This window comes from Tricharina praecox (genome assembly GCF_024521635.1).
Source record: "Tricharina praecox strain CBS 144465 chromosome Unknown BZA05scaffold_26, whole genome shotgun sequence".
NCBI classification, from domain to species: domain Eukaryota; kingdom Fungi; phylum Ascomycota; class Pezizomycetes; order Pezizales; family Pyronemataceae; genus Tricharina; species Tricharina praecox.
In genome coordinates this window covers 397,729-423,168 of record NW_026250428.1, presented here as the reverse complement: position 1 = coordinate 423,168, position 25,440 = coordinate 397,729, and the positions used below count along the sequence as shown (strand labels likewise).

At 51.8% G+C, this 25,440-nt stretch overlaps 5 protein-coding genes across 5 annotated transcripts; 4 read left to right on the top strand and 1 right to left on the bottom strand.

Moving 5' to 3' along the window:
• Positions 1-1,908: 1,908 nt before the first annotated feature.
• On the top strand, positions 1,909-2,139 carry BZA05DRAFT_476478 (uncharacterized protein; the record flags this gene model as incomplete). The annotated part of the gene is made up of 1 exon (XM_051488251.1): positions 1,909-2,139. A coding segment is annotated over one exon (231 nt), but the record flags the coding sequence as incomplete, so codon positions are not given.
• Positions 2,140-2,897: 758 nt separating this feature from the next.
• Positions 2,898-3,861, top strand: BZA05DRAFT_408006 (uncharacterized protein). The gene has a single exon (XM_051484675.1). It carries the CDS (start codon positions 2,977-2,979, stop codon positions 3,847-3,849), a length of 873 nt encoding a protein of 290 aa, XP_051336496.1. The 5' UTR covers positions 2,898-2,976; the 3' UTR covers positions 3,850-3,861.
• Positions 3,862-10,926: 7,065 nt separating this feature from the next.
• BZA05DRAFT_408000 (cytochrome P450) lies at positions 10,927-13,370 on the top strand. Its single transcript, XM_051484674.1, has 6 exons — positions 10,927-11,082; positions 11,155-11,441; positions 11,502-11,778; positions 11,836-12,429; positions 12,491-12,740; positions 12,810-13,370. Exons 2-6 carry the CDS (start codon positions 11,196-11,198, stop codon positions 12,970-12,972), a joined length of 1,530 nt encoding a protein of 509 aa, XP_051336495.1. The 5' UTR covers positions 10,927-11,082; positions 11,155-11,195; the 3' UTR covers positions 12,973-13,370.
• Positions 13,371-14,114: 744 nt separating this feature from the next.
• BZA05DRAFT_459049 (uncharacterized protein) lies at positions 14,115-19,210 on the top strand (the record flags this gene model as incomplete). The annotated part of the gene is made up of 3 exons (XM_051487622.1): positions 14,115-14,731; positions 15,522-15,951; positions 17,948-19,210. The coding sequence occupies 3 exons, from the start codon at positions 14,115-14,117 to the stop codon at positions 19,208-19,210; spliced, it is 2,310 nt and encodes a 769-aa protein (XP_051336494.1).
• A 2,131-nt stretch (positions 19,211-21,341) lies between these two features.
• BZA05DRAFT_447863 (uncharacterized protein) lies at positions 21,342-23,161 on the bottom strand (the record flags this gene model as incomplete). The annotated part of the gene is made up of 5 exons (XM_051487196.1): positions 21,342-21,770; positions 21,837-22,643; positions 22,711-22,803; positions 22,876-22,938; positions 23,006-23,161. The coding sequence occupies 5 exons, from the start codon at positions 23,159-23,161 to the stop codon at positions 21,342-21,344; spliced, it is 1,548 nt and encodes a 515-aa protein (XP_051336493.1).
• Between the last annotated feature and the right edge of the window lie 2,279 nt (positions 23,162-25,440).

The window sequence follows — 25,440 nt, the reverse complement described above, 5'->3', positions numbered from 1 at the left end:
AAACGCTTTTACTGCGTGCGGGAAGAAAATTACAAGGCGGTCTGCCTTCTGAATGTTGATACCCGGGAGCCCGGGACTCCTTCCGGAGACTACGACGAAGCCCACAGCAGGGATCGCGAAAGCCCCGCTCGCTCGGCTTTCGTATCCGCCAAAATTGGACTGCGGCGGCAGACGTGGGCAACCGCAGTCCCACCTTCGGACAGGCATCTAAAGGTGACGAATGACCGGACCACGGGTATGCCTGGCCTCTAGGTAACAAGTAGTAGCACGTGACAATCGATTTCTGCAACACCATCCTCCTCACAACCAAATTTCGGCGACGAATGCCATATCACGTTCTCGCTAATGCTTCGCTTCCTCACGAAAGCTGTCGAATAAGCGGGTATGTAGATCGGTAGAGTTGGCCACTAATGAGTGCAGGTGAGGTCTTTCACTAAAATTTGTTCTCTCGCCGATCGGAAGACTGAACGTAGATGGAAATACCATTCACCAAACGTTTAAACCGATGGTAAGTGGAAAACAAACAGACAGCAGGAGTGTCGGGTTGGACACCACCTAAAATTCAACCATACAAACCTGAAGATATCCCAAGGTGCTATGTGATTTGATGGTAGCAGGACATGAGGCCGGTGAGATGGCTGTAGTTATATTTTACTCTGTTGTAGACAACAGCTTACGCAGCTCACGCATTATTCTCCGACTGCATCAGACCATCAACAAAAGTAAAGGTGCGGAGGCTGAGTCCAGGGATGAAGCGAGGCCCACAACGAGATTGCCATCTAACCGAACGGTGGGTAGGGTATTGTGGGAGGCAGCCGGTCCCAACGTCTTGGCACCACTTTTCGACCCTTGGCTGCGGACATTGGGAGGATTTAGTGCCAAGACGTTGGGACCGGCTGTCGTACCTGGGGCTGCCGGGGGGACCTGTTTCTGTTTTACTCGTCGATTCTGGTTTGTTTTGGTTGCTTTTGTTCTTCTTGACGGTTGTGCGACGATGCGGCGTCGGCCAAAGTTTGCCGATCTGTTATATTTATACCGGCGGGTCTGTCTGTCTCTCTCTCACCGCCAGTGTCGTTCATCATCCTTCATCACCGTGTGTCGCTGATCATCCATCATCACTTTTCTTAAGGAATCTGCTGTTCGTTCGTGTGCTTTCCTGCTTGTCACTTTCTTGAACCTAGTTCCTCTTTACTCTCTCCAAGTGTGTGCTTCTTTTAGTACTGGGTCTCACGACTCGCCTCTTACTTTCTCAATTGATCTCTTTTCTGGTGGCCCATGATCGGCGTTGTCCACCCCCTAATCATCATACTCTCTAACTTCTTTCCGTTTTCCGGCCACAGCTTTCACTGTGACAATTGGTAGCAACAACCAGCGGGCTCAGCCCTACCATCGGTCGAGCTTCTTCCACCAAACCCTCTGAAAGAGACCAATTGAGTCCGTCGGCGGAGAGCCAAGCGGAACCGCTGCAGATCTCATCCCTATACTCGAGGACGACGAGATGATGGACATGGAAGTGGCTCGTCCAGACGAACCCTTTTCGATCGGATCTGCATCTGATATCCCCATGTTTCGTACAATCGTGGGAACCAGGCCAATCGATCACCCCATCCCTACGGCGATTATGAAGGACCTGGGCGCCATCGTGAGATATTACCAGGTTCCGGGGGTGCAGACTTTATTTCGACCGCTGTCTGCTAGCAGGGGCTTAGCTCGAAGACCGGGGGAACCTGTGACGGGAGACGGCACGTGACCCCCCTCTGTCAGGCTGTCAGCAAGAGGTACGGAGCCTCGTGTAAGGCAAGGGTACAGCCTCGGTTAGAAGGCTGGACGGCTTGGCGTCTTGGCAACCGTCCAAACCTCGAGCTCGGAGGAGAGCTCTTCCTTTCTTCTCTTGTTCACTACTATCATCACCATCTTCTTCTCTTCTTGTTTGTCGGAGAACTAGGTTGCATACAACCTTTCCCCTCACGTTTTCCTTTCTTTAAGCCTTCTCCACGTGCTTCTCTATCTCGCCCGTTCCCTTCTCATTATCCCGACGGTTCGTCATCATCATCTGTCTCACTCGGCAACTCCACGTGCCCTCAAGCCTGGGCTCGTGCCCCACGGGAGCCTCAGACTCCCCACACGGTATCCCTCAAGGTATGTTTTTTGAATATATTCATCGATCCAGATGAGTCGGGTTGATGTTCTACAAAGATGCACCTATGTGCATAACGATGCTTGAGACGATGCCATGTCAAACATGGCAACCCAGGGAAACGGCTACGACTCTGGTGAGTAGGTAGTATGAGTCCTGGGACAGTTTATGGTTGCTGATGAAAATAATAGAACATCTATCCCTGAAACCTTCGCCTCTCGCAGGCCCGACGCGATCGCTATTGCGATCGGTAACCGCAAAGTGGACGTTCATCGTGAGCAAGCTGAGCAACAGAATGGTTTCTGTCCAAGATGAGCGCACGGTCAACTCCGTGGGTGAGTGATTGCCTTAGACCTCTGCCTTCTGCTCAAATGATGTTTATTAATTAATGCGTAGACGGCGACGGTGGACGCGGGTGAGGCATACAGTGTCTACACCTCTTGTCTGCCATGCGGTGAGATGCAATAAGATGGATAAGATATGGGGAGATCAGATTGCAGATTAGATAATGCTTGGGGGAAAGTGCTACCCACTATCATCCTCCTCATTTTCTGTGTCACCGTCTACGTGATACGACCTGCGCTTCAACAACGAGCTACAAAAGAACGACACATCGCGTCTTGCCTCATTCAAACCCCGTAGCTTTGCTCCTTGGCTTTCCGACGGAGCCTAGAGAATGGAGTTCGCTGATAACTCCAAGTTGATCCGTAACCATGGCTGTGGTGGCGCTCGAGCACGTGACCTATTCGCGTCAACGCGCAGTTACATGCCTAGCGTTGCAAGGATCGTCACATACCAACGACATTTTTTCTCCGCTGCGGAACCATACCACACCCACGATGCCACCACGAATACCTTCTCCCATCTTCACCGCGGTCACCTTCTTTTGCCGACGATGTTCTGCCAACTCCACGCGCTCAATCTCCAAGGCCGAGCTACGGGTGAATCACTACCGCGAGAACCCCAAAACGCCCAGACCGAAGCAGCACAAGCGTAAGGCCGCCCCGCCGCCGCCGCCGCCTCCTAAAGTCGATATCTCCTCTCCACCAGTCTCCTCTCCACCAGAGCGTCCGTCCGTCCACCCCGAGACCCTCAGTATCTTCCGCACGCTGCGCCCACAGAACCGGGTGTTCACGCTCGCCACGAGCTCGCACGCGATCGACCGGTCCCCGGCAAGCATGCTCGCGCCCATCGCCGGCCCCACGCCGCAGTACAACCATCTCTATCGCGTTGGCAGGGTTACCGATGCCAGCAAGAGTGTCGCTCGCGCTGTCGATGAGTCCACCGTCATTGTGTTCTTTGGCGCACGCGGCGTGTGGTTCACGAGGTGTTCAAGGTGGAACCTCCTTTTTAAGACGGGCGCGCTGGGAGAGGTCAAGTGGTACCTTGAAGCGCTAGTCAAGGCGCTGCAGATTTGCCGAGAGAACGAGGAGACCAGGAACACAAATCTGGTGTTGGCTACGGATAGCGCTGGGGTTGTCAAGGGCATGACGATTCAGGTTTCGAAGTGGAAGAAGAAGGCGTGGAGGGGGGATAATCGGCAGGAGATACCACACAGAAGTCTGTGGGAGGAGGCGGAGCGGTTGGTTGAGGAGGTGGAGGCGGGGGGCAAGACGGTGAGGTTTTGGTTGTTGTCGGCGAAACAGAATGAAGTTATGAGGATGAAGGCTGTGGAGAAGGTGGATTGGAATGGCGGTAAAACGGGATCATAGAATGAGAATGGTATAGAAGCCTACGGGCAAATCATCGTTCGTGAGAAAATACGCGCATGTACAGTGAGCTGATGGATATCCACATCATGAAGAATACACGAAACAGCAAAAGGTATGAACATTAGTCGACCGGGAAAGCGATGGGTCCGGTCACATGTGGAGAAAGAAAATCCCGAAGCTCACTGGAAGGAGACATCACGTTGAAATGAAGAAGCAGAAACAACCACACACAGTTACAAGTGGTTCACACCTCCCCATGCCCCTCTCCAGCATCCTCTGAAAACCAATACGAGTCCTCGCTATCAAAATTTGCGGCTGTTTCGCAAGCTCTCCTTCATGGACGAGTGTAGTAGGGCTGTCACAGCTTAAGGTAGGAGTACGGCGGTTCCCAGGCGCCATAGCCGGAGATAGTTGCCCCACTGCGGGACCACAGAAGTAAAGATCTTATGATACTGTAGTAGATATATCACTGTTGGACTTGGTACATCAAGCACAGCACTTCGACGCGGGCAACCCACACGAAGAGCACTGTGCGTTGGATCATGAAATATGTGTAATCTTCAACTTTCTATCATCCCGGAGGTGTCGGACAAATGTCCTTTGGAGTTTGAGGGATTGCAGGTGAGAGAGAGAGAGATCTTCCTGTTTTATTGGGAATGCAGTTGTTTCTGGTAGGCGAAGAGTATCTTGAGGTAAGAGTGATTAATTAAGTATTATGTACCGCTGTATCTACGACGCAACCCTGCCCGGGCACCCCATTACCATCCCTGATCCTCAGGATGAGCCACCGACCCCTCTCTCTCCTTCCCCTTCCCCTTCCCCTTCCGCTTGCTGTCCACGTCCTTCCAATCCCCCTTCCTCATCTCAGCCTCGTCCTCAGCCCAGTACCCCTGTTCCCCGCCCCAGAAGTGTTGCCTCTGGTAGTACTCCCGCCCCCAGTACTCCTCCTCCTCCTTCGCCTCCATGTCGTCCTCCTCCTCATCATCCCAATCCCACTCCTGCCACTGCTCTCCCTTCGACCCCTTCAGCCGGACGACCTTGGGAAAATCCAGGAAGTGCACGTCGGCCGGGAACGTGATCGTCATCACAACCGCCCGGTCTGCGGTCCGGTTCTGCCAGCTGAGACGGCGGAAGCGGGCACCCTGCGAGGAAAGCACAGTGGTCGGGTCTAGTTGGTACACACAGGTGCGGGACTGGATATGTGTTAGGAGGCAACGTATTGATTGGCAGGGGGAAAGGGGAGCTTGCCTCGCCGGAGTCTTCCTTCGGGGATACCTGCGTGCCCTTGGTGGAGGCGGACTTGTTGTTTTTGGAGGAGGAGGCATGCGGAGACTGGCTCTGGCTCGTGGAGCCGTACACGGACCCGTTCGACATTGCTACGGTGCTACGATCGGGTTAGAGGCAACGAGTGGTAGGAACTGCCGGCTGTACTTACTTTGATCTGGAAAGCTCGTTCGTTCGTGCGGTTGTGGAGGGATATAATCCTATATATGGAGGATGTGGTGGCTAAAGGAGACGATATGTAGGTTGAAATTGCGTGCTGTTCTTCCTTTCCGTATCTACTTGAGTATGTTCTTTGCGTACTGATGCAAATCGTATCAGCGAAAGGCTGCATGATTCACCGCGGGTAGGGTACGTAAGCTCATCCTCCATCGAAGTAAAACATCGGCCTCGGCCGTTTTTTCTTCAAGCCCAAAAGTTCAACGACAATCCCTTTCATTTCCCAACCTCTGTGTAGTGAGTGAAGTCGTCGATGATGCTAGTGCAATCGTATTTTCGACTAGATCATGAGGTTTGTTGGGCACTTGCGAGGTGAGCTTAACAGTGAGAGCGCGTGACGCGGCGATGACCTGAGGTTGGTAGCGTAGCTTCTCAACGCAAATACAGCCCTTGGTGGAATGTGGTAGAAACGGTTTGAAGACGATGGTGCCGACTAAACGCGTTCCTTTCCTGTCAACAGAGCATCTTTGGAAGGCAATGACAGGACTTGTCAGAAACAATATTAGGTCTTGACGAGTAGTGCGATACTTGTCGTCAGCCTGGAGAACTCACCTCTTACGAGTTCAAACTTCAAAGTACGCAACTGTCGCGGGAGAGAGGTCACTTCTTCATCGCGACACCTGTGAGCACTGAGCACGGTTCGACGGACGCAGATGTCAACGTCGTCACTTGTCCCGCTGAGGGGAAGCTAGGAAGAGCTCCTTGACTTCTCGAGTTGACCCTTCTGGGCAACTGGCTTGACGGTGAAGAACCTTGTTGCGAGATAGTGGGTGTGCTCGAAGCACCCAGATGCTAATACGCTCAGGGTTCGGGCGGCTAGATGCACTTATTGGCTGGTAGGGCTTGAAGAAGGTTTATGTTCTTCCAGAAGGGAGGGGGAAGAAACTGCAGACACGGCGATGTTCTAAATATACCTAGCGCAGGGCCCTGACACGACGACCGCGGGACGAACCTCTCGGTTGATTGACACCGCATGGTGGTATTTACTCTGGATGGCGTAATGTACTAGTCTAGATATAGGTTGACATGAGGCCTTCGGTAGACTCGCACAACGCGCGTTGGGCCATTTCGAATTGGCTCGCCGTTGTATACGTTGCTCCGGTGACGTTTACCATCCCATGCCGGGAAACCTAGAACCGGTTCGCCCACGTATCCCTTTGGGGTTGAGGGACCGTCGTAGCAACAACCCCTCCGCTCTTCTGTCCCTTCACTCCTCGTCCTTCATAAATAGACGTCGCGTACACCAACATCTCCCCATCGCTGTGCCTCGATAGCTGGGGCCGGGTCTTCTTAGGAACCTGGCCCTGTCTCTTTCTTCCACCGAGTACACCCTTTTTTGTGTCTCTACGGCTGCAGCTTCACGGGTCGAGAGGTAGGTTTGTTTTACACCCCCCGCCTCCGGTCGAAGGGGCCATCACCACATGGACGCTCTGACCTCCATACAGACATCGTGGTCTCCAGTTTCCAAAAAATATCGACGTCAACTTTGACACTCGACGTCTCGACTCTCAATCATTCTCGAGGCACCAGTTGCTACCCCATCGGTCATGATCATGGCACCCGACGGCAATGGCTCTTCTGGCATTACCGTCTAGCCCTCCGCATGGGCCGAGCGTTGGCCGTGTTGGTGCCAGTTGCTGGACTCGTCAGGCCAAGAGCAACGTCAAACTTTGGACGCCCGGAGACGTTGGCACGAATAAAGATCTGCGACGGACGGTCGACTAAGTGCCGCCTGGGTTGAGTAACCTTCGGCGCCACCTGGGTCGAGGAACCTTTGGACTAAGAAGCCTGAAGTCGGTATATAAAGAGAGACCTCGCCGCCGATGATATTGCTGCTGCATCGAATTGATTATCTCTGTCCTTCTATACAAATACCTTTACAGTGAGTAGTGGATACGTTTGCAGGCGTAATGCGGATTTCTCTCGCTGACCCCACCGTCGTGTAGACCATCAATCGGCTGTGGCCGGAGGCCAACCGGCAGACATGCTTGAACGTCGACTTCGACTTCGACAAAGTAGCCAATCTGAAATATTTATAGTGATCCCCTGTTCTGGGATGGGTTGAGGGACTTGTGTTAGTTGCTAAGACTAGGTCGTACGCGGCGGTACAGATCAAGAGTGGCTACTACAGCATGCAGTCGAGCTGGATTTCGACTGCACAGAACAACATCGCCGACTTGTATGGTCTGAACGAGCATACAAGCTCTGCCGACCGTCTGACGGCGGTCAATGAATTGCATCGTGACGATGCATTCATATACCGGGATAGTGACCGCGGGTTGCCATTTGCGGTAAGTGCTCCACACCATTACCGGTGTTTCTTCGATATCCCTCAGATCGTCTAACGCATTTATAGCGGCGTGTCACCTCCTTTACCGCGGAAGATTATCAGCTGCAAAAGTGTTTCAAGATGGATGGCAGCCGACTGCAATTGTGCATGTCTGAACCATTGCAAATAAACCTGTTGTGCTAACCGCATCAAATCCCACGGTTCCTGCACCTCCACTTCTTCAATAAGTCCCGTATTCATAATCCCGGACTTCACGACTGGTTGATCGACGAGCAACCTCCCTCGCTGATCGTATACGTGGTGACAGTCCTGCATCACGCATTGCAGGAGTGGCGGACGAGTGGGGGAGAGCCTCCATCGAGGTCATTGAAGAGGGCCGGCAAGGGTACCGAAAGTCGCTCAGCAGGGTGGGGCTATTACTTCAATATGGAGCACGATGGCCGTAGGTAGGCTTTGATATTTCTAAGAGTATTGCTAACGGTTCCTCCAGCGGTATATAGCAAGTTCTTGTCGTTGTGGGAGGGTCTTGACTCTCGGTTGCAGGACAAGACTGTCAGGTCGATACGCATCGCCTTAAAGACTGAGATACATTCTTCGATCACTGCGGACATGATTTGCAGAGTTGTCACCTGTATGAGATCGTCCTTTCACTTGGTATACATCCAAAGGCCTTTCTGAGGAGATTATTAGCAGAGTCGTCGCCGGTATGTTCGTTGTCGCGGTCCTACGTTGCGCCCTGCTAATTCCCTCCCCTCTTCAGCGTCACGTATTATCGAGTGCTGCTGGGCTCTCATGGAGTTCTATTTCTATGCTCAGTACGAATCCCACGAGAACGGCAGAATGTAAGGTACGACGGGCGCCAAGCGGCAGATATTGCATAAGGAGTGGCAGACCCTGATCGACACCGAGATGGTTGAATATCACGAGGAGGGAAGTGATTTCTACTTTCCGAAGATCCACCAGCTGCTCCGTTTCGGGGAGCAGATACGCCGATATAGAACCCTCAAGCAATGGTCTACCGAGGCCGGTGAAATCTCCCACCGTACACGGCTGAAGGATCCGTACTACAAGTCGAATCGTATCGCTCTGGCAACATCTACAAACAGATGATCGAATACTACCAGAGGAGCGATGCTTTCACCATACGGAGGCTTAATAGCGCGGCCCGGAGGGTAAGGTTTACTTCCGATCAAACCTATGTCGGGCCGTCCAGGATCGACACCTTCGGTACTCTGCACATATCTCTACTTGACGAACACCTGCAGAATGAGCTGCTGAAAGATGGAAGGCGCACGACAACAGTAAAGTAAGTTTTGAACAAAGGCGCATCGAGGACACGTTACTAATACCAACGGCTATGCAGTCAACGTTCACAGAACAGAAGAGAAGAATACCAGGATTGGATACGGAAACCGTTACCCGCGCGAGGCTGCGGTCTCGCACGTGACGTCATGATGTATGGAGAACATGGTAAAACGCTCCGTACACTGCCATGCAACAGAATTCGATTGCCATAACCTGTCGATCTCTTCTATTCCAGCAATTTCACAACGGTTCCTTTCGTACTAAGTTGAACTACTACAAACGTCTACTATTCACTGCCTTCTATTTCCCTTTTTTCCCCGGTCGAAAGGCCACCTGGCCTCAAACGAAGCTGAACGCATCTTCAGTGGGTAAGCATGTTTCCCCTGATGCAAAGGCTCCCGTGAAACTGATATCTGCACAGAGGTCGTTACACTATCAGTGCTCGGCGAGCGTCGCTAGGCGATGATATCATCCAGGCAGTGGAGTGTCTGGAGTCGTGGTCCCATGCGGAGGTCGTTCATGGAAGTGGAAGTTGGAGATATATGCGTTACCACAGTCCGGCGAACCCAAGAGGCATGACGCGTAATATGAGACAAGGTATTATTGAGGTGGGTTCTGGCGACTCCGTAAGAGGCCGAGTGGTCGGCGGTGGAGCGCCGGGAGCGGCGGCGGATAGCAGAACCTAAATGCGAACTCGGCATCAAGATCCTAGTTTAGTCGGTATCTAAGTTTTCACTGTCTATATAACACTGTCCTTTCCATAGTATCAATCTATTCACATTCGCATCAGCAACATGCATAAACTTGCTGGAGGAGTTGGCTGGGGGAAGGGAGCTTTGATGTGGGGGTTTTGAGAAAGACTGACGCTTTTCTTTTCCGTTCCATTTTGTCATCTCATTGTTCTTCTTTCTTTCTGTCTTTCCTTTTTATGCGCGAATGGGCCGGGCGGAGAGCAATAGGGAACCCACATCGAGCTCGCGGCCGGCGGTCGGAGACAGTGGGGCGGAACTGGATGCGTGTACAGCCATGATCTGCTTAGGTCGAATGCTATGATGATTAAACAAAAACAAAACGACATGCCTAGCTGGAGGATGAAAGACAGATGTCGGGAACTGTATGGCACTGTATGGCACTGTATCTCCTGTTTTCTTCTATATAAACCGCCCATGTTGCCCGCTCGTTCATATCTCTATCAAGTAAGACAGTCAATACAGTCTCTTATTCTGCATCTCTCTTTCTAGAATCTACCGCATCCTCTGCCCCTACGATCCAAACTTCCGCACAGCCCAAACAACAGAAGTGAAAATTGTTCCTTACTCGTCTGCTTCGTCCTCTTCTTTCTCTCTCATCATCTACTACTGAATAAAAGCTCTCCTTGTGTAACATTCTCCTTCAGTCCAGTCTTGGTCATGTGCTCCTGCCTTACGCGTGGGCTCCTTAGCGCCGTTGCTGCGGCAGCCAGCTGCGCCACTGCGCCACTGCGCCACTGTCTTCAGTTACACAGTTTGAGCGCAACCATTCCCGGGCCCCAAAGAGGCTCCAATCCTCTTGTGGCTTGCCCGGAGCCCTGCAGTCCTTGATATTCCGGGCCCGACAAAGACTATTCCCAGGCCTGTGCTTCACCGATGCAATGCTGGCGATCACCCAAACATCGCAGCAGAGCCGGGGTGGCCGCTGGCGAGCGGGGGACCCGAAGATGTGGCCATGGGATCGAGGTATTTTCGCAGACGGTGGAGTCAGATATTGCTGCAAATAAAAGCGATGGTCAGCAATCGTTGAGTTTGTTGTACGTACACGATGAGCAAGCAACAAAGTTCTGACCACACCAACTCATTGTCTGCACCGGATGTCTCCATCCCGCACGATACGAATACGACTTGTGCGACAGGACATTCGGGGCTGTCAGCGTGGCGTGGCGCGTAGCCGTGAGACGATGACATGTGATAGAGGTGTACCCCTATTAGCACCGTTCAACCGTGCATAGGATCGTCGTATCGATACTAAGCTGCGCCACTACATTCGCTGTTCCCCTGATTCTCACGGAATGCGAGGACGAGTCGTATTCGCAGCAGTGGACTTCGCGTTTCCAACCTTTTGCCAACAACCCACACCTTCTCAACTTCTGATAAAAAAACTATGTACGATTTTCTTCCAACTCCGGTGGCGGATCGGAAGGGGTGGTGTCGCGTATTAATTGCCTGTGCTCTCAGCCGTCCGCCGGTATTGAGTCGGTTTGAAGACGGCAGCAAAGATGACTTCACTCCTCGACAACGTCACATCGAATACGCAGTATCGCCAAACCATTATCATTGTCCTGGCCTCCATCCTCGCTGTAGTCCTCCACTGGATTGATACACGGGTTCCCAACGAAAAGCGACGCGAAAAGCGACGCGAACACGTGTTCCCAAGCGTACCTCCCGGACGCGGCGGCTACAAGAAAGCCCAGGCGCGATACTCCCGGCATGCCGGAGAAATGATAGAAGAGGGGCTCCGGAAGGTCGACTCCCCCCATGTCACTCCATATTACGCGCGTATCATACATGCTGACATATACCAGGTCGGAGAATCCACCGCCTTCTGGGTGCCAACGATGATCGGGCCGACCATGGTTACGCCGCGGAAGTACCTGGCGGAAATCAAAAACCATCCCGATCTCAGCCTGTCGGAGTACGTCATGGATAAATTCGGGTGTCAGACGGGGTTCGGATCGGTCGTGGCATCACGAAACTTCCTCATGGTTGTCAGAAGGATTACACAGTCACTCGGCCATGTCACTGGTGCTATCTCCGATGAAGCGGTATTGGCGCTGGACGAGAAGATTCCCTTGACGGACGGTAAGTGGTTCCTTGTTTGATATATGAGATGTGTCCATCGAAGCTCACAGTATGTAGAATGGTCCTCGCACAAGCTGAATCCAGCTATCAGAGACGTTGTTGCGCGCGTTAGTCACCGTATTCTGCTTGGCGATTCTCTGTGCCGCAACGAGCGCTGGCTCGACATCACCCTAATATTCAATAAGGCCGCGATATCGGCCGGCATGGAGTTGCGGAGGTTCGGACATCTTCTCGCACCGATTGTCAAGGGGTGGCTATCCTCATACACATCTTTCCGGAAAGCAAGCGGCGATGCCAATAACCTGATAACGGACATCGTCAGAGAGCGACGACAACAGGCGAAGGAGCAGGGCGATGCCTACGTTCCACCGAATGATGCATTGCAGTGGGCGATGGACCTAGGAGAGCCGGACTGCAATCTGGCGAATTTTCAGCTGTTTTTGGCTTTCGTGGCGATTCATAACACCAGCTCGGCATTGATCCATCTGATATATGATCTGTGCATGTACCCGGAGTATATCGAGATGCTGCGAGAAGAGGTGCGGGAGGTAATCGGCGACGGCGACTTCACCGCCAGGAGTCAAGTGATGAAGTTGAAGAAGATGGACAGCGTCCTGAAAGAGAGCCAGCGGCTGCATCCAATCCAGAACGGTAAGAATCTCCATTCCGCACCCACCATTCCACCGACTCTAGCTAAAACCCCGTTCCGCAGCCACCATGCAGCGCAAAGCGACCAAAGACATCGAGTTATCCGACGGCTTCAAGATCTACGCCGGCGAGTACATACAAACCTCCACCTCCGTCCTCCGCGACCCGAGGATCTACAGTGAACCTGGCACCTTCGACGGCCTGCGATTCTACAAGATGCGACAGCAGATTGGCCAACAGCACGCCCACCAATTTGCCAGCACGAGCGAGAAGTTCTTCGGCTTCGGTCACGGGAAACACGCCTGCCCTGGACGGTATATACCCATACCCACCCCCGGCCCCTTCTTTTATCATCGCTCCTTACGCTAACGATATGTCAATAGATTCATCGCGGCAATGGAGATCAAGATCACCCTCGCGCATCTGCTGATGCGGTACGACTTCGAGTTTCCGGAGGGCCAGACAGAAAGGCCGAAGAACATCTTCTTTGAAGAAGCCATTGTTCCAAATATGGATCAGGAGGTGTTGTTCAGAAGGAGGCGGTGAGCAGCTGGAAGACCTACCTGTGTACTTGCGTGTTTGTTTTTTTGCTTTGGATTTGCTGGGAGAATGGCCGGGATAATTTTATATAGAGTACCGGATGTCCGATGACCGATGAATGGAACGGGGTGTGATCTGACAGTTTGACTGCCGTGAAAGTATGTCTCGATAGTGTGTTCTCTCAGGGTGGCCGGATAAGTGATGAACTCACCAGAATCACTGCTGTTGACCTGTGCGAGCTGCATGGCTTTCTGTGATAAATACTTCATGGGACGTTGTGTGGTTTGATGGTTTTTCTTTCGTTTAATCTTCAATTGCATGCGACCTATGTACGTAATACGCCCGCCTTTATCTATTCTTTTTGCCTGAGAGAGAGATGTTCCTGTTTTATTTCGCATGCAGCCTATCTAGACTATGGCGAAATGTTTTTGCCTGGATACTTCGGGAATGTCCTTAAATGCGAAGAACCGAGTGATAGACTGTGGACGGACAATATTAACATCGCCGTGAGTGATATCTGCCATCGTGTGACCGAGAATGGCGGAAGTCCATACGGAGGATGATAGTGATGTAAACCGCACTAAAAATCTCTCTCTGCAGTGTAAAATCCTTCTATTAATTACACACCATACTTGTAGAGCTTCGCTCCTAGAAATGCTGATTGGTTCCCGGTTAGCATTCCGAATATCTGCTTTCGCATTAGTTAGCGGCGGTAAGACATATCAGCTATGGAACAAGGTTCAGAATCACGTGCAAGATACGAGGGTTTGGTGCGTGGAACCCTTGGGGTTTGCCCTTGTTAGTGTCGGAGGTGTGCGTTCTATATCTCTGGGTTCCTTTGTAAACCAGACAGACACAAATACCACTCCACCATCGACAACCAGTCTTCCCCCAACAATATCATTATTCTCTATCGCTTCGACGAATACCTCCACCTTCCAATAGGAAGCCATCCGAACGTACACGGCCGAAATACGATCCTTTCAAAATCCTGGCTCCCCTTCACCCAGCCGAATCCCGTTGTTCCACCAAGGTTACCTCACATGGCTACTGCGACCCAGCGGGCCTGCGTTTTTCAGCAACGCAAAACGAAGCCGAAATCACCGAGTTCCGTTCGGAAATAGTGCGAATGTTCGCCGAGGAACCCCATGGTTCTTCTCAGCACATTAGGCCTCGGCCCCTGTTCGGGAATCGTACGCAAGTTCCTGGAGGAGCCACCTGGGGGGTGGTTCTTCCGACACATTGGGCCTAGGTCCCATGAGAAGGGCTCGCCTCTGCTGTCCCCAAAGAACAGAACCGAAATTTCCAAGTCACCTCTCTCGCCAGCGAGGGGTGTCGACTGCATTTCAAGATCGCCATCCCCAAGGGCACGCGTTTTCAGCAAGAGCGAGAGAGCCTATCTTACGCAAGTGGCAGAGGAGATGATTGATAGCGGACTGTTTACATGGGCGCCCACGGGGGCTCGTGTCATCTCCGGAGAGGGATCGGAGGCTTCACCTTTCCTTGTGAACGTCCCGCCATGGAGCTCAACGGGGGCGAAGATCCGGTCCGGCGATGGATCCGAAAATGCACCCTTCAGTATTGATGAGGAGAGCGATGTCGAAGATACGGACAAAGAGCGTACCGACGTTCGCGGTGCCGTCGGGGGGCTGACGACACCCTCGCCGTCGCGGAAGAAGAGTGACAGTAATGTGGCCGTCGTTGAAGACCTCCTATCTGATCTGATATCATCAACCAATCCGCTTTCCACAATCGAAAAGCTCCGGTATGTTCATGGATTGTCACCCAGCTTATCCGGATTTTCCAAGCTGACGACGGTGAAGTTACTTAAGATAACCGGCGCAGCATCGGGCCGTGGTGGTAGAGCTTTCTCTTGACCCTGCGGAGCTGGCATGAAAGGTTGGGAAGCTGGTGGTCGCCATAGTCTAGTAAGGCTGCATGCGACAATAAATTGATGTTCTCTCTCTCTCTCTCTCTCTCTCTCTCGTTACTTAAGATGCATAGTACAGATCATATCAACCAGCAAGCTGGCGCGATAGTCTCTGAGCCTTCATCTGACTGCCTCCCTATTGAAGAAAAGTACGTCGCCACAGCCTGGTAAACTGAAAAGCCAGGACGCGTAATGTGGGAAAAGTATGACACGCAATGGTCATGTGCAATCGACATTCGCAATGGGCATACGCCATAAGGGAAGAGAAAAGCTCGAGGATTGGAAGACAGGTGTCGTTCTACATAGCTCTGTATCTGTTTCTGATTCTATATATCAACCGCCCATGTTGTCCGCTCTTTTGTTTCCCAACCAAGTAGACAGTCGATTCAATCACTTGTTCTCCGCCTCTATCTCTCTCTACCAAACCTTCCGTCCGTACGATCGAACTTCCGCATCGTCCAAACCACACCTATGGCCGCTGGAGAGCACACCGGAAGCGAAACCAGTATGACGCATACTTCAGAATCTCATGACAGTAACGAGGTCATGGCCAAAGAGCCTCTAGCTGTATGTGTCAGTAATGTTGCCGTCGTTGAAGAGGACTGCGTCACTGCGATGACAATAGGATAATTTTCGACATCACCGCGAAACCGACAACGCCCGCAGACGTCCGCACCACGTTTGGAGACAGCTACAATGCTGTGGTGAACGGCATACCGTGCAAGATCCAATCTTGGCTCACGTTGTTCGACGACTTCGAGGTGGAGGTGTTGACCGTTGCCACTCCGAGCTGCCGGCGAGAGGAGGAGTACCCGCGAGAGGAGGGGCTGTCGGTTAGAGGAGGAGTGCCGGCAAGAGGGGGAGCTGCCGGCGAGAGGAGGAGTACCGGCCAGAGGAGGGCTGTCGGTAAGAGGAGTAGTACCGGCGAGAGGAAGGACTGTCGGCAAGACGAGGAGCACCAGCGAGAGAAGGGGCTGTCGGTAAGAGGAGGAGCTGTCCGCAAAGAGGAGAACGTGAAGGAGGATTCCTGGCGGCGGCGGGAGAAAACGAATGTGGTTAGTAGTGGGCATCAACGTTGGCAGCCATGGCGGGGTCGACCGAGTGGGTCCGGCAGGGTTTTCGTCTTCCTCTTCTTCTTCTTCTTCTTTCTCGATCATCATCTACAGTATAGACGACCAACCTCTAACTCCTCTTTCTTCTGTGTGTCATCTCATCTCGACCCGCCGTCGGCCTTGAGGCGTTTTAGCAAAGGAGCCGTCTACACAAACATCAGATGGTCCAGGTTACCTTCCAGGACAACACCCAGACCCAGTGATTTGAACGAGACCAGGAAAGGCAGTTGGGGTGGCACCTTGGACTGGCAATAGACTTACTGTAACGAATGGGCGAAGTAAAAAGGCTGATCAGAATGGCTTCTTAAAGAGTATCACATCAGGGAAGCGATGAAGGACCTATATAGAGAGCTTTTCCAGTCGTACAAAAACCTCAGTATCTTAAGTATTACCTTCATCTATCTACATCTCTCTTATTCCAACATATTGTTCCAGTTATCATCCTCTGTGTTGCTACTACCGGGCCGCCAAAGGTCTTAGTCCCGCATTCCAAACCAACGAATCATCATTCAGCACTCGATTTTATTTGCTGCTTGGACTTTTACTGCGCGGTGCTGAGCTCGTCGCGGTGGCCATAGTCTAGTAAGGTTGCATGCGATAATGAATTGATGTTCTCTCTTCTCTCTCCCTGGCCGAGCTCGTCGCATGGCTTACCCCCCCATAAAGGCACCATCACTCCCGGGTTAGTCGTGGGTGTGACGTACAGCAATCTCTTGCGGCGGTGCAACAGCACCTGGGGAACTGATTGGATTTTCAACGACCATCACGGGTCGAGTTTGGCACCGCACAGCATGAGCATCATCTCGAGTCTCGACGTTTCCCGTGCGGCGGAGCTTGACTGTCCCTAGCTCCTGTCAACACTAAAACACCATGCCGCCCCCAGTTGTGAAGATCTCTCGTGAACCGGAGGTAATGCTATTTTGGCATCCAGAATTGCCAACCTGGTCATTTGATTTATGAGCTTCTCGTCATGGATTGAAAAGTCCCTGTTCAGCCCAGGAGGTGCTCCTCCGTCCTGGGCAGTCTCCTGAGTCCTCCGATATCCAAGTAACACGTTCAGTGCCTACGGCGGCGTTTTCGGTGGGTTGGATCAGGTGAGTGATGTGTGGTGAGCGGAAGGAAGCGTGCGCATTGGACCGGGAATGAGAGGTGATACTGCACGCAACGATTTGTGGATTCTCTGAGCTACATTATACATTATGTACCCACAGACCGAACTCAGAGACCGTCGCGAGTAGCCGCAACTACCGGTGCACTTTCTCTCGCCGTTTCGGATTGCCTGACACCGGGTCGACAGTCTTGGGACTTTTTTTTGCTACAAGGTGTATGGATATGTCAACGCCGCCGTCTAAGCAGGAGTTGATCGTACGACTAAAACAGAATAGAGACAGACACTATGATAAGGTGCTTTTGAGGTTGTCTGGGGTCGATCACACGGTGCGGTACTCATAGGCACGACGGCTTTGGCAGTAGTAATCCGTGCGTGCCCTAAACCCTCCTATGGCCAGTGCTATCGTGAATATGACGGATTTAGGGCTAGCCATCTGTCTGAACTGCAGTGAGTCGATTGACCATCGTGGATGATGTTTTGCACTAGTGTTTTCCGACGACCGTTGACCGCTGAACGAGTATCAAAAGCTAGTGACTGGGAACGAATCCCGTGAAGCCACCTCCCAGTTTGAAAACTTCACCGCCCGCTCACACTCTCTCTCTTCCTCTTCACATCACATCGTCTTCACAACACATCCTGTTCGCAACACATCCTCTTCGCAAGAGATCCTTCTCACCACATATCCTCTCCGCAAGAGATCCTTCTCACCACACGTCCTCTTCGCAAGACATCCTTCTCACCACACATTTGTTCTTAAACATCAAGCTCCGGTATGTTCATAGATTGTCACCCAGCTTATCGGGATTTTTCAAGCTGACGACGGTGAAGTCACTCAAGATGAAGGGCATTACCACTGAGCCTCTGGCTGGACGTGACAGTAATGTGACCGCCGTTGATGATGACAGCGATGACGAGATCGTAATGTTCAACATGCCCGCGAAGCCTACAACGTCCGTAGACGTCCGCACCACGTTTGGAGACAGCTACAATGCTGTGGTAAACGGCACCCCATGCAGGATCCCATCCTCGCTCACTTTTGAGGAGTTCGAGGTCGAGGTGTTGGCCGTCGCCGGGCGCTCGACCCCGGATATGATGATTTGGTACCGCAGCTCCTTCGACAATCACGAGTTGCTAATCTACGACTCGGTATTCGAGAAATACCTATACAAGCTCGTTCACGGGTACATCAAGAAGCTCGACGGCGCAGTGGTACTGTCCGTATTGACCCCCACTGAATCATTTCAAGAACCAGGTTCTCCTCCCCCGTCTCCGAAGAAGAAAGGTTCGCCTCTGTCGTCCCCCAAGAAGAAGGGTTCGCCTCTGCCGTCCCCAACGAACAGAAACAGAATTTCGAAGGCGCCTCTTTCGCCAGCGAGGGGTGTCGACTGCATTTCAAGATCGCCATCCCCAAGGGCACGCGTTTTCAGCAAGAGCGAGAGAGCCTATCTTACGCAAGTGGCAGAGGAGATGATTGATAGCGGACTGTTTACATGGGCGCCCACGGGGGCTCGTGTCATCTCCGGAGAGGGATCGGAGGCTTCACCTTTCCTTGTGAACGTCCCGCCATGGAGCTCAACGGGGGCGAAGATCCGGTCCGGCGATGGATCCGAAAATGCACCCTTCAGTATTGATGAGGAGAGCGATGTCGAAGATACGGACAAAGAGCGTACCGACGTTCACGGTGCCGTCGGGGGCCTGACGACACCCTCGCCGTCGCCGAAGAAGAGGGGTTCTCCTACGCCATCCCCAGAGAAGAATGGCTCGCCTCCATTGTCCCCCAAGAAGAAGAGTTCGCCTCCCACGTCCCCGAAGAAGAAGGGTTCCCCTACGCCGTCCCCCAAGAAGAAGGGTTCACCTCCGCTATCCCCGAAGAACAGCAACAGAAGTTCCAAGTCATCTCTTCCGCCAGCGAGGGGTGTCGATTCCACCTCAAGATCCCCATCTCCGAGGGCACGCGTTTTCAGCAAGAGCGAGAAGGCCCACCTCGCGAATGTGGCCAAGAAGATGGATAACAGACCGTCCACACCAACGGGCGCGAAGATCCAGTCCGGTGACGGATCCGAGGCCGCTCCGTTCACTATTGACGAGTAAAGCGGTGCCGAAGATGGGGACGTGGCATAGTGGGGGAAAATATCTTTTTTTTTGCCTGTGCTGTATTTTTTTGTATCCTTACCATTCCTTAATTCCAATTCCCTTTTTGTTTTTTTTACCGCCAGACCTGGTGGCATTTGCACTTTTTTTATGAGACCATGAGAGACGGCCGGAGTCGATGAGCTTTGGGCAATAGCCAGCTCGAACTAGATGTACAAAGTACGAAGGGAATTGGCTTGCATGGAACCTAATCCCATCGGAGCACAGGCACTACACGAATGGGATCTACCCGACGAAGGCGGATCGGAACAAGATCGTGATATACCTATCCCGGCTCGCTGAATCCGCTGGTGGGGATCGAACGGACAATGACGATTCGGCGGACGAAGCCGAGACGGTAGACCCCAGGTCACCCACGGTCATGAGCTCCCGCATTACTGGAGGGCCCCTGGACGAGGTTGCCGGCAGGCCCGTCAATTTCCAATCGGAATACCGCGAAATTGGTGGCAATCATGGGGCCCCAAACACCATGATAGAAGAAGTTATTGCAGTGGATCGATCAGCCTCTCATCGAGGAATATACCGGCGTGCTTCGCGATACGGTCCACGCTCTCGAGAACCCGCAAATCGACATTGCTGAGATTGCCGCGTTGTCGCAAGAAAGAAAAACGCCCGAGGAACCAGGCTAGGCCGCTGAGAATGACCCAGTCATAAGGGGCGGCAACGCGGGTTCGGAATCGACAAAGCGAGGAAGACTCGCAGTACTCTGAGAGCGTCTTCAGTTCCGATGACAGTCAGGCTGCTACCGATATTCAGTAACCTTCACCTCCTGTCACCCTGACCCCTATAAAGTGCACGGGTTCCCGCTGACCGGCTGCCCTGGGCACCGGCTATGGACATGACACGAGGGTTGCATGAGCTATCAGTCGCTTGGCAACATATACAGTCACTCGTTCTGCTTCCACTTCCGTAGGTAGCTGAATAGTACATCTTCTTCTTCTTCATTCACTTCGTGTCCTTCTACGTGCCACCTCCGAGACATCGAGATCTCAACAAGCGCAAGGAAGCCCCGGTAGCCAAAACCCTGATACCAGCGCCCAAAGTTCCTAAGCGCAAGAGAGGAAGGCCATTGGGGTCAAAGAACAAACCGAAATAGTGGGTATTATTATAATTATCTTTTTCCGAGCTTCCCGTTCGCCTTTTACTGTATTCTATAGAGCCTCCGATATGCAATTCTAGGTCGGAGTATGCGTCCGAGCTCTGCCGTTGTCAGGGGTTTTGCTTTGTTTCTTGTCTTGGGCTCTGATTCTCATTGTGGTGGCTGTAGTGGTGGCTGGGGATTTTACTTGTATTCGTAGGATCGTAGACGGCAGTAGTCGCGGAATGTATTGAACTTTTATAGGAGAGCTGTAGTAAGCTTCCCGAGGGTTTAGAAATCACACGCGTCGATTGCGTTCTTGAATAAAATAGAAGGAAGGTAATCCTTATTGGTAGCTTACGCCTTACGAGTGAGAGATTTCTGTTCGAATACGGAGTCCGGAAATGATATCTTGATTATTGCAGTAGCCAGCATTACAGGTCCTTCATGTCCGATGCCGCACAGTACTCTATCCGAAGTACCGCAGCAATCGCAGTATACTAGTGAAGTAGTAGGTTTGTACAATTCGATGAGCTTCAATCCAAACTTCTCCAAGTACTGATAAATGGTCTGGCGTAGCCAGCCTCTAAGCAATTTATTCCGGCCATCTCGTGGTGAAGAGTCACAATCACAGAACATGACTCGCTATCTATTCGCGGATTGACTCTCAGTCAATCCAGCCGAGTGACTACAGTCATTCCTCAATGACTTTCATGAATGATTCCAATCATTCAAATCTAGTCCGTTTCTAACAACCTAAAGAAAGCACATCTCTTCCATCACGCACCAACAAGTTCTGCCAATGCCCCTAGCGTAATGGAAATCTAACTACCTATTCCATCCTCTCACCACGACTGCTAACGGCGCAAGTAAAAAACAAAACATTATTAGCAAATGTCAACTCCATTACCTCATGCGATCTGCAGAAAGCTCATTTAGTACTAAAAGGTGCGGTTTTCCTAGTCATCGTCGGTAGTCTTCGAGTCCTGAACTTTAGTAGCCACGGTGGCGCCCAATTGGGTGGCGATACATTATGGCAGAGGGCTGCTCGTCGATTGCGACTGGGGGCTGATCGTCGGCCGTGAGCTGCGGGGCGGAGGGCTGCTCGGCGATTGTGACGGAGGGCTGCTCGCCGATCGTGACTGAAGGTCTCTCGTCAACCATAAGCTCCAGAACGGAGATCTGCTCGTCGGCATGAGAGTCTGCACCATCAATAACTGGGGCGGAGGGGCTGGCCGTTATGATGCTCGGGCTCCGCCACTCTATAATTAAGCCCGTTTCGGCGATCAAAGTAACCGCAGGGACATCCTTTAACCGCCACCAAAGTCTGAACGGAACGCTTACGGCAATGATGAAGCCTAAATTCGACTGCCATGCGAACAGCACTGTGACGGGAAAACGATAGAGATCTCGGTCGAGTGTCTTCATTCATTCCACGAATATGCGGACTTCTGGTGCTTCGGCTGAGAGATGAAATTCTGCCAGTACCTTGATTGAGGCCCCGACAATATTGCTAGGGCCGACTGGACTGGACGTGATTGCCTTGACGAATTCGCTGCCAATAGTGAACACAACCGGACCTTCCCCCAAGTTACCGAAGACGGGCTCCTCATCGAATGACTGCTTGAGAATGCATCTGTACGTCTCGAAGAAATCCAAGACGTTAGCACCCGACTTCAGTTGGTTCCAGCACTGGCCCACGACGCGTTCGGTGAAGGATATCGAGCGTCCTCGTACTTCCGCATTCGCATCGTCTGCTGCACAGGCAGTCAACATGTTGATTGCTCGTATAGTATTAGTGAACGGATTCCTCCTGATGGCGGTACCGCTGTAGCAGCAGTCGAGAACGCACAAAAGATCCATCTTCTTAAATATTCGTTTCTCGAATCCTCCCTTGCAGTCAATCATGAATTCGTGGGCATCTTCCCACATGACGTGAGCGGAGCCATCCCGGAGGCTACAGCGCAGCATCAAGTCCCCGGTGGGACTCAGTGACCCATTTCCCGCGTAGTGGATGATCGCAAGGGACGTTTCGACACTCGCCAGATCCCCAAGACAAGCCAATAGGCCCTGGCGCAGTGCGATATCAGGCGACTTCTCGGTGAGCTGGATGATGGAGTGGCCTACGCCGATCATCCTCATCAATTTTGCAAACGTGTTGACATCCTTTTCAGCATTCGTATCATCGTCCTCCCAATGAATGCTGATAGCGTGGGAGCTATGGTGGAAAGTGTTGCCCTCTACTACCGCCTTCCAGATCATCTCCTTGAGTTCGGGAATGGCAATATCTGCGTGCTATCTCCGAAAGAAAAATAAATCAGCAAGAGCTCTTGGAACTAGTACAGGAGGCGGAGAGACTCACCAGAGTACGAGAGGGCTTACTTCTATTGGCCTGCAAGCCTCCGGGGGAAACGGTGGGGTTTTGCTCCTCCGTGGAATTGATTGGGGAGTTATCCTGGCTGTGGCGTTAGCAGCAGCAACGGTGACATTAAGGCAGAATAACAGGTCTAGGAGCAGATTTACTTACATGGGATGAAGCATGATCGGTCTTTGCGTCATCTTCTTTCGCGCAAGTTGCCTTGGAGCCGTCCTATTCGTAGTGTCAGCAACAGCAATAGCGACAGTAACCGGGAACACAAGTATACAGATGAACTCACCGGGAGAGAGGCAAGGCCACTTCCACTGCTGCCTTCGTTGGCGCACGGGCAGTTTTGATGGTCGACCTTTGCAGAAGTGAATGGCTGGTCGCCTGTTTCCAAGATAAGGATGGCCACGCCGTCCTCATTCGAAGAAGAAATCATAGTGCCGTCCATCGAGCTGTTTGAATGATTGGAGGTGTTGATTGAATGTAGGGGCTATTAGAAGACAGATATTGACTGAGAACGATGGAGGGAAGCAGGCGGGAGTGTCGATGTATGTGGTAGGAAAGAGAAGGGTTCGGGAGAAGAAATGCCCATGTAGCCTGGGCAGATGGACGTAGGTCTCAGAGGCTTACGTACGGTTTCGGGGAAGCAAGGTTGCAAAGGCATGCAGCCAAAGCCATGCAGCCAAAGCCGTATGCGTCAATCCACCACAGCCCGAGGTTTCGCTACACTACCTAGCAGTACGGCAACAGCCACATCTCCGAAGCTGGAATCTAACGAGACATCACCAATGCTCGCCATGGTCCGTCCGGTCCGTCTTTGGGGAAGAACCAGATTACACTACAGCTGCCGGTCCATTTCGTGTCTACAATCAAGAGTGGCAGACTTTGCAGAGAATTTGACTGGACAGACTACGGTTAACCGTACTCGACTGCCAGAGGAAGGCGTGTCAAGGTCTTATTTCTAGCCACTTCGGCAGTCAGTGTAGGCTCTATATAGAACTATCTTTAGTAAAGGCATATAGCTAAAAGAGCGGAAAGACATCTATATATCTATATCCTATAGTATAGATACATTTGATTCTGTTCAAACTTCAGTGAAGCTGCCGCAACTCAGACGTGAGTCCATATTGAGAACAAACACGGAAGGTTTTTGTAGCAGCGTCGAGAAAAGAGGATCTATATGTTCAATCAAGTGTATTAAAGAAGTCTAAATGACGGCATACAGTAAAAGCGGGCAACAGATGGGGTTTACATAGAGAAGAAAGCATTTAGTTTCGTCAACGCCTTCCGAGCTTGGGTCATTGCGCATCACTCTGTCACGTGAGTCCGTCACACTCGGTATGAATTCACTTACGTCATTGATATCATGAACATATGTACCTATGTACACATCTCTCGGTGCTTGACATTCGAGGCCATTTTTAGCTGAGATTGCTGGTTGGTGGGGGAGTTCGCGATGGTGGATGAACTCGGAGCCTGGAGGGACAGCTGAGTGTGCGTTTCTAATGTTGCGCTAACTATGTAGTTAATGGGCAGGGATAAATGATGCGGCGTAAAAAAAAACTTTGACTCTCAAAACCTACAACCGTCGACAACCCCGCACGACCGATCCTACGCATACGATCCTCCCATCGCGAGCGACCAGCCATCTACTTCGACGATGCATACCTACCAGCCGTGCGCACAGCTCGCTCGACCATCATCGGCGAAACAACTCCGTCCCCGCGCGTCCGTTGGTCAGCTCGGGCTGAGGTGCTCCTTCAAGCTTCACGTTCGAATCGACCGGGAACCTCCTGGTGGTTTCTTCATACCGATCTCATGGGTTCCTTCGGATTCTTAATCGCGCACGAAGTCATGGGTTCTTTCAAATTCTTAATCGCGCACGATGCGTTGCTGGTCTGGATCGTGGAGCGCTGGAGTTTGGTGCTACATTTGCGGCGCCGCGTTCATTCGAGATACGGATGGGAAGCTTGGAAACGTCGCCATCATATCAGGGGAGTTGAGGAACTGGGAACCTCTCGGGATTGGGTTATTTCAGAATATCGGACGTCCGGGGATGACGAGGAACGCGGGGGGTTTTCGAGCGCTGGGGATCGCTCTTAGGACTTACTTTCCGAAGGGATCGATGCCCAAATAGATTCCTGGTTCGTGAAGCTTGTATATGGAGAGATCTCGCTGCTCACGATATTGTTGCTGTATGTATCGAATTGATTAGCTTGTTCTATCCACCACATTATTCAACCGTTTTACCATCCATGACCTCTCGGGAATGGGATACTGTTGAGTAATGTGGAGGATAGAAGAAGGTAATTAATTCGGTCCAGCAATAATATTTTGGGCAGCGAGGTCTCTCTACTAGGTACCTATATAGTCTAGAATCTAGATAGGCTGCATGCAATTGAACAAACAAGAAATACTATTGCCCTATTTGAATACTTCCACAGAGCTGTTCACACTCAGATTCTGAACTCGGGCTCATAGCCTGGCGGAGTAAGAAGGCAGTCCATTGCCTTTTTTTCTTGGTTCCATCACCAATCGATATGTCAATTCGCACTCATCGCAATACTTTCAGCAGTCCTAGTAACAGGCTCGGTGCAACTACCTCGCTCCCATTACCTCTCACCAGCTACTTTATTAGATATGACATAGTGCGCATATAATCTTAATGTAATCCGTGTTCACTGGCATTCATAGCTCCAATCGCCTAGAAATTAACTTGTAAAATCA

Coding starts and splice junctions, on each gene's coding strand:
- BZA05DRAFT_408006 (XM_051484675.1), top strand. CDS start 2,977: ATGCCACCACGAATACCTTCTCCCATCTTCACCGCGGTCACCTTCTTT.
- BZA05DRAFT_408000 (XM_051484674.1), top strand. CDS start 11,196: ATGACTTCACTCCTCGACAACGTCACATCGAATACGCAGTATCGCCAA. Junction 11,442..11,501: donor TAGAAGAGGGGCTCCGGAAG/GTCGACTCCCCC, acceptor GACATATACCAG/GTCGGAGAATCCACCGCCTT. Junction 11,779..11,835: donor GAAGATTCCCTTGACGGACG/GTAAGTGGTTCC, acceptor CACAGTATGTAG/AATGGTCCTCGCACAAGCTG.